A 16,356-nucleotide genomic window follows, 5' to 3' on the forward strand; every position below is an offset into this window, starting at 1 on the left:
GAACAAGGGGATGGGAAGGTCCTTGATCAGGTCCTTCATTTCAGGTTTTCACTTGTTCTGAACCACGCCCTCCCGAGTGTCTAATTCCCTAATCAGGAGGCAACCTACCCAAATCAGTAGTATAATCCTGTAGGAAAGCCCTTGTGTTCTGCTCTGTACCTGTCCCTCTCTCCCTCATTCCCTCCCTTCTTTCCTCCTTTCCTTCCTTCCTATTACCTATCCTATAAAAGACAAAATGTTTATTGAGCACATAGTATACACTGTATAAATGTAATCTTCACAGCTGCCCTAGGTGGGTTGGATGATTGTCTTTGGTCTTAGGAATGTGTTGCCTGGAGAGAAGATAGGATTTACCCATGTTCCCAGCTAAAATGGCCACAGGGACTGGCTGGACTGTGCTAGTCTGGGCCAGAGGGGTGCTCTGCCGGCTCTGTGGCCACGGGCCATGTCTGCGCTTCCCTTGCAGGAGACGCTGGGCAGAGTTGCTGAGTCTGGCCTTCCAGCCCTGCTCCTGCAGTGCCTTTACCTCTTCTTTGTCTTTCCTCTGGAAAAGGACGAACTTTTGGAGAGTGATGTTCAAGTTCAGAGGATGTTTGTGCAGGTGAGTGAGAGGAGGGCTCCCCAGCCCTTGGCCAAGACCTTGCTCTGCTTCTTAGAGATGTTTTCATCTTCCTCAGTCATAGCCCCAAAGCAACTCTGTCCTCCCCAACGGTCAGCTCATCTGTCGGTCCCCAGTCTCAGCCAATGCCAGCAATCCTATGCATGTGGAAAACGGATGTTCTTCTCTCTCCATCTCATTCCTCCCTGTATCGATAGCCCCTTGTTCTCCCCCAGAAAAGCGCACAGCTCCTCTACCTCCTGCTCTTGGCCCCCGCAGCTCCCCTTCCTCCAGGGTGCATTCCCAGGCCCTGCCTGCCCTCCCCAGCATGTGGAGTCCCTATCTCTGGCCCCCGCGTCCTCTGAGGACAAGCACGCTAACTGCACTTGCATAAGGGTAACCAACATTTCCCAGGTATTTCCCTGTCGCTCCCCTCCCCCACACCTTGCCATGGCCTTGCATCTCTCCCTTCCCCGAGCCCTCTCTTCCATTCCAGGAGGAGTGTAGTACTACAGTTCGGATTCCATGTCAGCTAAAGCATGGTCAGTGAAAGTGGTAGTGGGTGGGGGGCAGGCATTGGGACCCTGGGGATCTGGCTCCCAAGAACACTTTGTGAGGTCACCTCCTTCCCCCTCCCAGAAGCTATCTCAGGCTGCTCAACATCAGTGTAATTTCCTGGTGTCCTTCCCCATTTTCCCTATCCTCTCTAACTACCAGCAGTAGCTTTTTTTTTTTTTTTTTTCTTTTAGCAGAACTTCTCACCTCTTTCCCTGTCCCCTTACCGGCCAGTTCTGCTTTCTCAGGCTCCCAGATGCTGCCATCTCCAGAAGACTCCTCCTGCCTCTCTAGAGAAGACCTTGGTGGGGGGGAGGGAAAGGAGGGCCCTGTGTCCTGCTCATCTTTCCGCAGCCAGGGCCTCAGGGCGCCGTCTCACAGAGCAGGTGCTTAAGAGTTTTTGCAAATTTCCGAGTGCATTTGTGCATTGCACATGTTCATTCATGTTAGCATCCGTGTGAGATTCATTCTCAAGCCAGAATCATCATTATCCGAGGTTATCTCACAAGTTCACTTATGGTAGGTCACTCCTCAAGCTGCATTTGTTGGAAGCTTGGGCATCATTTATCTGTATATAAATCACATTCTCAGTGGTGGCAGGGTGCAGTTCTGGGCATTTTGACAAGCCCTTACCATGTGGCTTTCCCGTGTCCTGCAGAGAACTAGTGCAACCTTGCCTTCACGGTTTGGTCCATGCATGGGTAGAACATGAGCCAAGTGATAGGCCATGGCTGCGTTCCTGGGGCTTTCCTTATTTCATTCTGCAAAATTATATGGAGCTCCTTCCATGTGCTGCTCTACACCAGACCGGTGGTTCCAGCAGCAAGCATAGTACCCTCTCTCGTTGAGGTGAAAGAAAGATGGGGAAGCCAAACAGCGGAAATAATCATGTGATTAAAGAGCAGGCCCCAATTTTTTAAGTGCTCTGAAGGAAAAAATGGAAGGTGTCCTGGGAAATGAGGACACGGGGACCTGATTTAGAGCAGAGGATGAAGGAAGGCTGTCCAGAGGAAATGGCTCTGAACTGGAGTTGAAGGTTGTAGTGGAGGTGTGAAGGGGAAGGAGAGGGGACAGGAGCAGAAATGGTGTCAAAGGGTCCCATGGCCAGCAGATGGGGTCTGGAGCCCCGTTCTGTGGCTGTCCAGCTTGGACTCTGTTACTGCAGTCAGAAGGGGCTGATAGATTCAGATGGAAGGGGCTGTCCATATCTGTTGGAGAAGGAGATCTAGTCAGACCACCTAGAGCCAAAGGGTGGACTGCACACAATCACCCGAGAGAGGAGGTGGGGCTGGTCTGCACAGAGGTCTGTGAGCCATGATGTACCCCAAGTGGCAGGACCATATCAGAAGTCCCTCTGGTAGCCACTGGGAGATGCTGGGAGAGGAGGCATGGGGCCCAGAGAGGAAGTTCTAGGATAACTTCTGTGTAAAAGGTCAACTCTCTTGAGTCAAACCCTTCTTTGTCATTCTGAATTGGAAAGGGTAAAAACTGTTCGCATAAGATGAGGAGTGCAGACCTTAGCCCACGCCCTGTCACCCTTTTCTAGATGGTGCTCCTGACCCTGAGGCTCTGAGGCAGAGGGTGATCCAACAACCCATCCTTTGCCCTGAGACATACCCCTGGGAGCTCTGGAAAAGGAGGGAAGGAATCTGTTACAGGAAGGAGGCTTCCTAACTAGGCATCTTTATTTTTTCCTCCAGATGTTACTGAACATTTGCTGTGAGTCTCAGGGGCTGGAGAAACTTCTATCAGGAAATGAGCTTCAGTCTCTAGTGATTGCCACTACCTGTCTTCGGGAACACAGCTGCTGTTTTTGGAAGGAACCCACCTTCTGTGTGCTGAGGGCAATCTCCAAAGCCCAGAACCTCGGCATCATCCAGTACTTGCAGGGTATGACCCCCCGGGAGACCAGGGCTGGGATGTGGGCCCACTTTCTACAACGAGATCCTGGAACCAAAAAAGGCATGGACAAACTGAGTCTTCACGGATGCCCATCTTGGCCTAGTAGATGACCCTTTGCTTGGTTTCCTTCATAAGAGTGCGTTTATTATTTATTTTGGTGCTCCCTCGGAGCACCAAAGGGGAACTCATTTACTGCGCACATACTGTCAAACACAGGCCGCGCTGGACCCATTTTTGTGTTATCTCATCTGTGTCTTTGAGATGGATATTAATGCCATTTCGTAAAGTGGAAAATGGGGACCAAGGGTGGAAAAACTTGCCCAGCTCCCAGCTCACAACCCCGAGAATCACATTCTAAACCCAGAGATGTCCAATCCAGAGCTTCCGGCTCTGATCTGGGCAGCATATGTAGTGCTGATGCTATAGATTCTGGAACCAGACAGCTGGGCTGTGGACTCCAGGTCTGTCCTCCTGTTCTCATAGCTGAATGACCTTGAGCAGCCAAGTGCCTGTGTGCCTCAGTTCTTTTATCTGTAAAATGGGAGTAGTAAACCCTTGCCCTGTGATCTGTCTTCTCTCTGGGGCCTCCTGTAACAGCGAAGCATCAGCTGGGGACAGCTGAGAGAGTTTAACAAACCCACTATTGTAACTGAGCCTGGGACCAAACGTTAGCCCCAGTTTAGGGATTCAAGGTAAGGCCAGGGCCCAGCAGTAATGGCCCTTAGCTGAGCTGGGCCCGAGATGATCAGCAGCCCAGGTAACCCCTGCAGACTAGAGTCAGAGACCCCTGAGAAAGAGCTGCATGTGTTGGCGGCAGGTGTCTCTCACTGTACCATTATTAACAAAAGAAAATTTGTACCTTGGTGGGGGAGGTACTGGAGCACTGAGCCCAGGACTCCCTTAGGATCGGAATGAGTAGTTTCCATGGGCATAGAGGCTGAAGAGAAGTTCTGGAAGAAAGGGCTGGCCTGGTGGTTCCCTGTAAAGCCCGCAGCTCTTGGGGCTGACCTGCCCAGCATGCTGACTTCGGGGGGGGCGGGCATCTGAAGCCTTGCTGCTGAGGAACAGAGCATGTGTGATCTTGTAGACGATTTTCCTGATCCACTGGTGTGTCTTTCCTGGCACTCAGAAGAGCCTTCCACCAGTGAAAGAGCTCTAAAAATAGTGATCCCTCAAAATGCAAATCCAGTGACCTCTCTCTTATGACTCAAATCTTCGCGTGGCTTCTCACAGCTCTGGGTAACCGGCAAGTTCCATGGCTAGGGCCCACACTTCTGGGCGCTGGTCCTACCTGCCTCCCTTCCCTTGCAGCCCACACTTCTGGGGGCCAACCCCCCGGGTACTTTAGTAGCGGAAACACACCAACTTTTCATCCCTCACTTTCTTTAGACTCCCGTATCCTTCCCTGAACTTTTAATCAGGCTGATCTCTGTGCATCTTCTGTGCTGCTTCCTTAAGAAGGTCTTTGTCAGTGCCCAGCTCTGGCACCGTGTAGCTCACGACCTAACAGACCCGCCCGTCCCACCCCTGCTGCATGCTGGGAATTAGGAGCAGCCGGCCAAGACTCTTCCTTCCTCTTCCTCTTTCACCTACTCTCCATCTGGGTCTGCAGAATGGGGCTCTTGGGACGGCACTTCCCACGGGGGAGACTTTTTGTTGACTCAAGTCCCATTTACATCTTGATATGTACGGTTTAAAGGAGGGCGGGGAGCAGACGGCTGTGGCAGAAAAGCTACCGCCTCCAAACTCAATAAGGTTTTTTTCCTGCAGCCATGGATTGCATCAAGCTCTCCCTTCAGAACCTCTCCAAGCTGGCGGACAGCCTCCCCGCTCCTGAGGTGAGCGAGGCAGTGAACCTCATCTTGGGCTTTGTGAAGGACTCCTACCCCGTCTCCTCAGCTCTGTTCCTAGAGTTTGAGAATGGAGAGGGCTACCCTCTGCTCCTTAAAGTGTTACTTCGGTAAGTGGTTGTCCTTGCTGGGGGAGAAATTGCCAAAGTCTAGGTCTTTTGGGATGGGTTCAGCCACGAGAAGTAACCTTCCCATGAGCAAATGCTGTAGCTTGTCACAGGTTTATATGGATTCCGAGTACATGCCCTTATACCCAAGGCTGCCATTTGCAGAGTAGCTTTTATCCAGGGTGCTCCCCTTGCCTTTGGTGCTGGGCTGGTGGAGACCTCTGAGGGACTGGCATTTCCTTGGCGTCCCTGTGATGAGTGCCATGAGCAAACATGGCTGCCCCGTCCAAGAAGCCCACAGAGCTGGCCTCATCTGTTCCCACAGGTATGACGGGCCAACGAAGAGCGAAGTGGACCCCCACCTGGAGGAACTCCTTGACCTGGTGGTGTGGCTGACGACCTGTGGGAGGTCAGAGCTGAAGGTGTTTGACAGTGTCACATACCCTCAGCTGGAAGGCTTCAAGTTCCATCACGAGGCTTCTGGTGGGTCATCTTATGTCTCTGGGGGCTTGGCAGTGACTGACACTGTGCCCTACAAATGCTACACTGGTCTATTACTGCCTCTTTGTGGAGAAATGAACACTTGGCTCCTATCAGGGATTTTGTTGTGCCTCTGTGGAGATTACCTATGGATTTAAAATATCCCCCTTTTAGATTTTTTTTTTTGATGTCTTGGTGGGATTTAAAGGAAATGTTTGCTTAATAAAGGCAAAGACCCTCTCAGGTAATGGAGGGAGCCTCTGATCTCCCCCCCACCTCTGCTATGACATACTCTGCAACATGTGCTCCTACACAAGGACTGATGTCCCCAAGACAGCCACTCAGGCTCAGAGACAGGGCCACCTCCATTCTTTGAGATTGATTGGTTATTTGATTGATGAACTCTGTGCAGTAGAGGCACCAGTGGGACAAGGCAGGTATCTGCTCCCTAAAACATCACTGTAGAGATAGTCCCACATATACAGAATCATGATCTCCTCCGTAACTGGCTAATAAATGCATCGGGGACAGAGGTGACACCAGGCAGGTGGGGCAGGTCTGTCAGGGTTACTCAGGAAACTCTGCCCAGAAGGAGCCATTCAAATGGGGTTTCAAGGCTCGGAGTGGATCACCCAGGTAGAAAGGAAGAGGATGAAGTTCGAAGGCAGGAAGTACAGCCTGAGGAAAGACATGGAGACCGCACACATCTGGGGGAGTCTGGGGAAATGGGCACAGAGACGGGCACAGACCAGAGCGTGGTTTCAGGAACATCTCTGGAGTCTGAGGCAGGGAGGGCTGGAGGCAGGGAGTTCTCTGATGGAGAGTTTCCTGGGCCAGAAAAGATGAGGCTTTACCCTCGAGCTGGAGAGAAAGGAAGGGATGGTTTCTGAATGTGTCTCTGTTTAGCCGCTTGGCTAGAAATGAAACTGACTTTGCTTAGTAATCTTTAGTATCATTGAATCTTAATTGATTAAAACCAACCCTTCAGCCCAGCGCTCCCCAAAGGAACTACAATGAGAGACATACCACATAATTTTAAATGCCCTGTAGCCATATTTAAAAAAATAAGAAGAAACGGGTCAAGTTATTTTTCATAATATATTTTATTTAACCTAATATATCCAAAATATTGCCATTTCAGCATGTGGTCAATATAAATAATTGTTAGTGGCATTCTTTATGCTGCAGCTTAGAAATCCACCGTCTATTCTTAACACTCATAGAACACACCAGTTGGGTGGCTATATTTCTAGGGCTCCGTGAGTCACCATGTCTTGGACAGTGCAGCTCTGGCCTTACTCACACTCAGCACAGCTGGCTTTTCTGGACTTTCTCATAGACAGTCACCTACAGGAGCTGGAAAATAGAAACTATAAATGGTATTTCCCAACGGTAATGCAAGTATGTGTTTCTAGGCATGGGCAGGAATTATTCCCTCTTTCATCTTCAGGGGTGACTGTGAAGAATCTTCAGGCCTTCCAAGTCCTACAGAATGTTTTCCACAAAGCCAGCAACCCCATCCTCTGCACCAAAGTCCTAGCAGCCATCAGGACCATGTGGGCCTGGAACGCCCGCAACTTCTTCCTGCTGGAGTGGACCCTGCAGCCCATCTCGCAGTTTGTGGAGATCGTGCCCCTGAAGGCAGCCCCCGTGCAGAAGCAATTCTTCCAGCTACTGGAGGCCCTGGTCTTCGAGCTGCATTATGTGCCCCACGAGATCCTGCGGAAGGTGCAGTGCCTGATCAAGGAGAGCCCTGAGTCACCGTGCTCCCTGGTGGCCCTGCAGAGTGTCCTCAAGATAGTTGGCAGGGACCTTCTCTTCACGGACATCTTCAGGGACTCTGGTCTCCTTGGCTTGCTGCTGGCCCAGCTGCGGAAGCGGGCCAAGATCCTGAGGAAGTCAGGTGCATCCCAGGATTTTCGGGAAGGGAAGGGGAGCAGGTTGGTGGCGGGGGGAGGGGTCTGTGTGACATTCTGCCACCCAGCAACATAACAGAAAAAGTGAGTGTGCCCATGTCACCTGGAATGGGGGGGTGGTTGGAGAATATATCTTGGGGCACTTGGCTTTGCAGAGTGGACAGTCCTCTATTTCCTGTAACCAGATTGATCTTTCCCATGAAGAGGCCAGAGAGATGGGTGTACCTTTAAACAGACTCATGGGGCTAACTCAGGCCAGGGTGAATTCTCAGCTTGCAGATATTTCCTGCACTGAATGGTGTCTGAGTATGTAGATGGAGAGATGTCAGGGAGGCAAGGGTGCTCCGAGAGTCCTGGGGTTCTGGCAGGGCAGAGGGTATGGCATGTATGTGTTAGGGGGTCAGCTGGTACACAGCCTCCTTTAGGTGCTATCAGGCCCAGTGTTCTCCTACCTGGAGCAGTGATCACTGCTATCCAGTTTCCCCCTCCAAGTCTTGTCCCACTTCTTGTGTTTTGTGTCCTTCTGGGCTCTGCACCTGTGGCTCCTTGGCAACATCCCTTCACCCCTCCCTTGGCCCTGTGCTCTTAGCCTCAGCGGCTTCTGCATCCCCCTGGGGACTCCAGGCTCCCTTCTGTCCAGGCAGGAGTACTCGCTGGCCCCTCTCACTGCCTGACCACAGCCCCAAGCACACACCCTGATGTGGTTTGTCCACGACCCCCACCTCCACTAACCTGCAGATAGGAGCCAAGGTTTGAGAACACCTTTCCTAGTTCTTCTTGGCTTTCCCTCATCTGCCCCTCTGGGCTTTCAGCCTGGAGAAGTCACACCAGGACACTGAATCCAGCCACTTACCTCTCCCCAATATTTGGCCTTTTCTCCTACTGCACTGGGTGAGAGGGACTGAGGGCTCTCTAGCCATTGGCTGCTTTTGGAATTGGGCTTCAGACTCAAGCTGATGTCATCTGTCTGTCTGTTCCCTGGGTCTGTCTGAGGGGCAGAAGCTGAGGGAGAGAGTGTGGGCACTGGGGTCAGATAACCCTGGACGGAAATCCTGGTTATGTTACTTAGGAGCTGAGTGATCCTGAGCAAGTTCCTTAACCTCTCTGAGCCACTTTCCTCCTGTTAAATGGGTACAAGAATGTCTACATCATAAGGATGTGGTCAGCATTAAATGAGGAAGTACTGAGGTCCCCTTGCTGTGCCTGGAGCATCACAGGTGCTCAAGAAATGTTAGTTGTCTTCTCCCCTGCAGCTTCTGTGGCAATGCATGGAGGACTGAGGCAGACAGGCAACTCTGGGATGCCTGGAAGGACTCACATCCCCCCGGGAGTGTTTGTAAATCGGGTCAAGATGGTGGATGAGGAGCTCCCTGCTTTACGTATCTGGGCCTCTGGGCTGGGCCTTGGAGACCATCCCACCACATGCTTTTTTCCACTGCCCTTCACATAGTGTTTTTGTTTAATGTTTCTGTGGTACCCTACTGTGTAACACTTCCAGCAGCCTGCTGTTGAATTTGCTTTTAAATCCCATCTCCAGACCTATGACCATTCCCAGCAGAATTTGAACTTTTTTGTGAGCTGATGTATTCGGTCTTACTTTGTGCTTTCTATTGTCTTAGTGTTCTAATGCTAGTTGTATTTCATTGTTATAGTGTCTCATGTCTAGTGTTTCTGTTGTTTCTTATTTTTCTTAGATAATTTGTCTCCTGGTTAATAAACTCTACCTTTATCCACTCATTCAGTCATTCCCCAAATAGGTATTGGGCTTTCCTCTTGTGTCAGGCACTTTTCTGGCACTCAGGATTCAACAGGCCTGGTTTGCCTTCATGAATCTAATGGAAACACCCATCCATTCCAGAATTTGGCAAGCCTCTCCACACCTCAAGTGGGAGCTGGCAGTCCTCCCTCCCAGGCATGAATGGCAAAATATAAAACTGTCCAGAGGAAATTCAAAGAGGTGGGCTTTGGACATTGTGTAGAATAGTAGTTCTCAAAGAGTGGTCCTTAGACCAGCTCCATTAACATCATCTGGGAACTTATAAAAAAAAATTATAGCATCCCACCTAAGACCTCCTAAGCTAGAAATTCTGGAGAGGAATTTCAGCTTCCAATTTTAGCATGCCCTCCAGGGGATTTTTTTGTGCTTAAGTTGGAGCTCCAATGGTTATAGGAAGTAATATGGTGACTTCTTCTGAATTAGGATGTATGTTCTCTTAAAATAGAAACATTATGTTCTCATTTCCTCAAAAGTATAGGAAACTAATGGAATCAGAGATTTGGGGCCATACCAGGTGTACTTAAGATTTTATTTATTGCTTCTTAAATATGGCAGGAAACAAAGAGTCCATGCTTGGTGTTCAGGATACAGAAAGAGAACTGACCTGTGTGATGCTGAGAACTGTGCTCACACTTCTGAGAGGCTCAGTACGGAATGCAGGTAAGCAGGGGCACCAAACTCGTTTTGTCACTGCTGGGCAAAACATTAACTGTCTCCCATGATTTATGTCCGTGTTGCCAGGTTTAGCCAAGGAATAACCAACATGAAAGCTGTGGCTAATGTCCATTTGCTGGTTGATGTCCAGTGATCATCAGTAACTTGGTAGACATCTTGGTTGACAAATTTTACTTTTAAGATCATTGAATAGAGTTGGGATAGAGCTATCTTAAAGTTATGAGACCACATAAATTACCCTCTTTCAAGTAAAATCTATGAATATCCTGCTGCATGGACTAAGTTGCTTTTCAAAAAAATCAGAATTGTAAAATGTAGGTAAAGAAAACTAGCCATTTTTAAGAGGCTTCCAGCCCCTGATGAGCTCAGTAGCTCCATCCATACAATACATTTTTAGCTTCTTATGATCCTGTGACTTCATGTTTTTTTAATTTGGTGCATTAACTATGCATGTGTATACGTTATGTTATGAAGCAGATGTATCAACAAAATGACATCATTGGTTTGGTGATTTAGGGTGTCTTTATCTGAGCCCCTCATAGATCAGTGATACCAAATGTAAATAATTATTTCATATCCAGAAACTCTGTAATGTTAGACTATCAAAGATTCCCTGGTGTTACTGGTTAAAATGCATATTCCTAGGCTCACTCCCAGAGATTTAATTAGTAGCCGGTCAAGGTAGAGCTCAGGAATCTTTTTTTTTTTTAAAGTAGGCTTCATGCCCCACTCGGAGCCCAGTATAAGGCTTCAACTCAAATTCATAAGATCAAGAGTCAGATGCTTAACTGAACGAACCACCCAGGCAACCCACGGACCTATGTTAAAATAGTCTTCCAAGATGATTTCCATGTAGGGATGCCTGGCCCATAAGTGGCAAATTCCTGTCTCATGGAGCCAACCAGCTCAAGTCCACGTCATGCTGCTTGAATGATCTGATTACTTCCTCGTTCTTATTCCACACATGATCACACCAAATATCAATCCTGCAGAAGGAATTCTTAGGATTACTTTTAAACAAAAGTATGCCACTAGACAAACTTCTTTCATCCGTCCCCCGACTCCAGGAAACTAGCTCAGAATTATATATGTTCGTAACTTTAATTCTGGTTTGTTTTCAATACGAATTTTGGCAGAGAAGAGAGAGAATCGCCCTTGGCCCTGAATTAGGGTATGAACTGGCAATAAGGGATAGAGGTATGATCTAGTTAACATTTATATTAGGTAGGTTCCTAAGAAAAATTCACTGAAAATTTTTTAGAAAAAAATTTCAAAAGCAGAATTTTCATTGAATTAAAAAAAAGGTATTTTGTTTGTTTGTTTTTGTTTTTTAAATTTCTCCAAAGCTTCAGCTTCTCTTTTCCTCTTCTCATTGTAACAGTGGGTATAGATTTTGAAAATTAAAAAAAAAATTATTGGGAAGAGGACACACATATAAAGGGCACAAAACACACTTGGATGTTGAAAGTGAAAACCTTCTTGTCATTAAAGTGAAGGTGGTGAGGCCCCATGGCTCTAGCCCCATACTGTCTGTCTGGTCCTCAGTTGTCCTCAAAGACCACGGCATGGTGCCCTTCATCAAGATCTTCCTGGACGATGACTGGTACCGGGGAGCCTCGCTCAGCATCCTGGAGCAGCTGTCCGTCATCAATGCTGAGGAGTACATGAGCATCATTGTGGGCGCTCTCTGTTCGTCCACTCAAGGCGAGCTGCAGCTGAAGCTGGATCTTCTGCAGGTGATGTCAGGTCTCCCTTTGCGACAGGCTTGCCCGCAGACAGGTGGCCGGTAACAGGCATTCACACGGGACATTCCCTGGGTCACTGTATTGTCCGCGTAGGATAGCACTAGCTGCTATCGCCAAGGAATCCCATATCCTTCGTAGCCCTGTCAGGCGTTCCCTTTCTCTGTCTAGTTCAACCAGGGATGGAGGGGGATGCCACGCAGGGACCACTGTCACCTGCGCATCTCATCCAGCCAGGAGACAAAGGAGCACGGAGAGTTGCATGAGGTGTTCTTCAGGCCTGCAACCCTGCAACGGGCTCACTTCTGTTCAACTTTCTTTGTGCACAACTCATTTGGATATGAGGGGAGCCAGGAAAGGTAGTCAGGCTGGGCAGCAACTTCGCAGTGACACGGTCAGCTGGGGAAGTGGAGTCTGAGTCAGTGGTGGCCAAGCAGCCGCCTTGTTTACTTGACCAGCATTCAGTGAGTGTCTACCTCCTGGCAGCGGAGGGCCTGGGACACAAGGCCATCCACGAGCTCCCAGATTTGGGCTCATAGGAAGTGAGCCATCATTGCAGTGTTGTGTGGTGATGCCCTGGAAAGTACTGGGCACAGGCTTAGCCACGGGAGCAGAGGACTAGGAGAGCCCAGTCCCACTCCACGTGTTGAGGAAGGTTTGCACAGGGGTTAGTGGAGCTAGGACGAGAATGTAAGGGGCCGACTGAGGCCTGGCCATGGAGGACACAAGGGTAAAACCAGGGTGTCATTTGTGGGTAATCAAGACGAGTGTAGGTTTTTGTTTCTGAAATACTGTTAAGGATCATCAAACAGTCGTTACACAGTTAAAGTGGTAACACCTGTCTCACCACCATCCCTTCAACAGTTCTGTTGTCGCTCTTCCATTCCTTTTGTCTTTGAGGCCTTACACAGTTTTAAAGATTCCCTTTCTTTTGTTGTATGCTGTTGAAGAGAAGAGCAGAGGAAAATGCGAGTATCCCCCAGGGACCTCTCAAATACATGGGTAGCACAGCTCCATGCACAACACATGCTCGTGTCTCCGTGACATGCTGCCTTTGATCACTGGTGAATTAAAAAAAAAAAATACAGAGTTGCTCTGACTTCCAAAATTAAACCAGCAGGCTTACTCAGCCATGACTATTTCCATACAAAACCCTTCTAACATTTAGAGAATGGTGCTTGGTTTCTTTTACCTACTTGCTTCTCCACAGAGCCAGTCACTGTCACATGACTGCCGGAGATGTGTGTTCCCATCGCCACATGGCCTGAGCCGGCGTGCTTGGCATGGCCAAGGCATCACGAGAAGCCAATCCCAAAGGACAGAATGACCATAATTACCACACATTTCACAGATGACCAGAACCAAAGCAGTGATTTAGTTGTAGAGCCAAAGAAATCATCTTTAAATGAAATAAAACCAGACTTACGTGAAACAAAAAGTTAACTGTCTTGAAAGATAAAGATACTAGAGTCCCATGATGATGTGAGGTAAATGGACAGAGAGGGCTGTGTGAGAGACAGTAAGGGGGAGAGAGATATCAAGAACTGAAGGCAGTTTATAGCTTGGGAAGACTTTAGCTTCCTGTGATCCAGTCTTAATGTTCCAGCAGAGACATGGCCAGAAAGCATCTAATACAAATTATGAGTTGAGCTTGAATCTGAGACTAATGGCTTAAAATCTGGGGATCTTTCATCTTTAGCATGCTATTATTACATTTTTTTCTCACGTGTCTGTCTTCAGCCTGATTCACATGAGCCTTATGCTGATAAGCAACAGAGAAGGCATATGACCAAAGTCGTGAGGACTTGGGTTTCCTGGAGGATGAATCATTGAAATCCCCATCTGTTTCTGGTATTTTCATATTGGAAGTCCGACAGATCCACAGAGGGGAAAGTTTTGACTTTCCTTTGCTTGGCAAGAACAAGTGTTTCTATGTCCGTTACAGAGTACTCTGCATTGCTCGTGAAAAGTTCATCTTCTTTGCTGTGCCGCCCGGAGGCACCTTACTGGAGTCCTTCTACCCTTGGGTAATAGGACTGCATTTCTAGAATTAGCAATGTAAAGTCTTTCTGGTGTTTTACAGATTCAATATAGTTTCAGAATCATGCTATCAAGGGATTAACACTGTGTAAGCTTATTTAACAAAGTCATACCCTGTTGTTCAATGTGCCATCTTCTCCATGGGTGCTGGGTCACTGCTGCGTGGTTGCAGGGTGGTGCCTGGAGCTGCCTAGGGCTCTCCCAGGACTCTGTTGCTCTGGTGGGTGGTGCGGAGGCGTGGGGCTGCTCCCGCCTGGCCCCCCACTGAGTCATGTGAGTGACTCTCCAATGTTTGCTGGCGTCTGATATAAAATCTGTATTTTTTCTAAACATCTTGGGAACCTGCTGGAACTTTAGAAACAAAGATGGCAAATTAGCTCTTTCTGGCTGGATCTCCCTCTTTAGAAGCTGCGTGTGGACTCTGCCCGAAGCCCTGGGCCTGCAAAGTGAGTCAGATGTAGGATGAGGGGGAAATGATGGAGTAGGGTGGCCTCAAAGGTAGAACCCTCAGTCCTCCCCCTCCAAGGTTTGCCATCTCTGACAGGCATTTCTATCCAGGTGGGACCTTCACTTCCTTTCTCTGAGGCAGTTGGGCAGCAGCTTTGGAGGAGAGAATTCCTCCAGAAGCACCCGCCTTCGGGCAGTTTCCAAAATCCAGGTGGCGCTTTCATACCAATACACAAGCACATGTGACTTCACCGCCTAATCCTGGCAAATGATAATTGAGTTAAAGAATAATGTAAGCAAATGAATTTCCTCCCCACTGCCAGTGGGACTGTGATTGGGTTATGCACAAATTCAGATTGATCTGCTAATATACATTTAGCTGTTCAACTCTGGGCTTAATCACATTACCTCACGAGTCTTCCAGCATGACACATGGAAAATTATGAGGAATAACACATAATAGAATGTGAAATAAATCCGGTTAGTCCTAATGTCGTTAACGCTTTGCAGCAGACATCCATTTTATAGATTCAAGCTGGAGGGATACTAACTCCGAGACGATGACATGGTAACTGAGTTAAGGAGGAGAAAATGTGCTTAACGTTGACCTTTCTTGAAATGTGTCAACCCTAGCCTGATTACTTTGACTTCAGCTGATTAAATTTACTCCCTTCCGCAGGCTTGCAAGCCCCGGTGATGCATTGCCACGCAAAGTTGAATGACAGTAATGGAGACCCTCCTCCTAGGCCCCCAGTTCCTGACAAATCGTTTCCCGAAGTAGCACAGTATTTATTTTCCTTTATGATAGAAATGTTTCTCTTTAGTTGCTATGAAATTAAGCCTTTGTAATTGGATTTTGGACTCTTTACTTTATGACTCTGCAAATATGAAATTAACCCCATCCCAAGAAATAATAGAGCCGTCTAAGTTCTAATGAGATTACCCCCATTTTAGATAATGATTTTGAATTTAATAAATCAAACAAAGCAACAATTAAGGACAGCCATTTCTTTCTCCTCCCCCCTCCCAACAGGAGGAGAAAGGAGCCATCTAGGAATTACAGGGGACAGACCCTCTGCGAGACACGGGTCTTAAGAAGGACTTCATTGGGTTGTTCTGTTGTAAAAGTATCTGCTCTCAACACTCTTTGAAGTATAGAGTCCTTTTGAATGATATCTGGTGTCAAATTAGATGATTGGAAGGTGGCTTCTTGGATAAGAGGGGAGTTTGGTGGTCACCCAAGTGCCTGTAATTTGATTTGTTTGCTTTTTGATCATTTTCCCTTTTTCATACTTGTTTTGTCATGTGTCCTTGTGATAAATGGCATAGTTTCATTCAATTCATTTACCTTCAACAAACTCCTACTGGTTCTAGGAGACACAGAAAGCATTCCTATCAGTTTAGAGGGTTTGACATCCTAGAACTTAAAATTTCCCAATGTCTTGGTGATTGGTGACCAGGCAAAAGGCCATGCTCTACTGTATATCAGTGCTCATCTTTTTACATGGAATGTCAATTGGTGGGAAGAACCACCACCACCAACACACTTCAAGGTCAGAGTGGGTTTCCAACTTGGTGGAAGAAATAATATTCTGTTGGGAGTGAGTTGCTCCTACAAGGCAGGCACAGGTGGAGCAGATCTGTGTGTGGCTTGTCCTGGCCCCAAGTCCCATGGTGGTGCATAGGGACAGGCTGCTGCTGCTATGATGCATCCACATGGAGAAAGGCCTTGCTTGTCTTGAAGGCTTAGTGTTGCTCCAGTGGCTAGTGGGGAGACATGGGGTTGAACTTCACACTCACTAAGCATCACCCTTCTGGAGAACCTGCTTTAACAGTCTACATGCTTCTTTTGAGGACCTGCCTATAAAATCAAATTTCCCTGCGTTTTGAGCCAAATTCAGAAGTAGGCCATATATTTTCCTCCCTCCCTTCTTTCCTTCCTTCCTTCTCTCCCAGCCTCCCTCCCTCCCTCCAAAACATTTGTCAAATACCTAATGTACACCACACACTGTCCTCAATGAATGGCACATTGTAAGTGCTCAATAAATGTTTGATTTTAGAAGGAAACAAAAGTTTGTCTAGGAATAGCTCAGTGACCTGGAGAAGGCAGATTCTGCCATGAATGTTATGATAGCCTAAAATTCACACATGCTCTATTCTATAAGCTAGAGTTATGCTTCCTTCCTTTAAACGTTTCTCTCCTCTACCTTGATTCCTTCATATTTCCACACCAGATATCAAGCCGATTCACTCTACCTTCTTTCTTC

General features: G+C 47.8%; 1 protein-coding gene across 7 annotated transcripts in view; it reads left to right on the plus strand.

Annotated features, from left to right (window-relative positions):
• WDFY4 (WDFY family member 4) overlaps window positions 1–16,356 on the plus strand; it is a 266,523-nt gene that overhangs the window by 31,780 nt on the left and 218,387 nt on the right. For all 7 annotated transcript variants that reach the window (XM_032313629.1, XM_032313630.1, XM_032313628.1 and 4 more), the window contains exons 5-11: window positions 467–601; window positions 2,854–3,043; window positions 4,826–5,015; window positions 5,338–5,495; window positions 6,943–7,395; window positions 9,741–9,845; window positions 11,406–11,596. In XM_032313629.1, coding sequence (XP_032169520.1) covers window positions 467–601; window positions 2,854–3,043; window positions 4,826–5,015; window positions 5,338–5,495; window positions 6,943–7,395; window positions 9,741–9,845; window positions 11,406–11,596 — 1,422 coding nt within the window. The remainder of the gene's footprint in view (window positions 1–466; window positions 602–2,853; window positions 3,044–4,825; window positions 5,016–5,337; window positions 5,496–6,942; window positions 7,396–9,740; window positions 9,846–11,405; window positions 11,597–16,356) is intronic.

The sequence above is a fragment of the Mustela erminea genome, chromosome 14 (assembly GCF_009829155.1).
Source record: "Mustela erminea isolate mMusErm1 chromosome 14, mMusErm1.Pri, whole genome shotgun sequence".
NCBI lineage: Eukaryota > Metazoa > Chordata > Mammalia > Carnivora > Mustelidae > Mustela > Mustela erminea.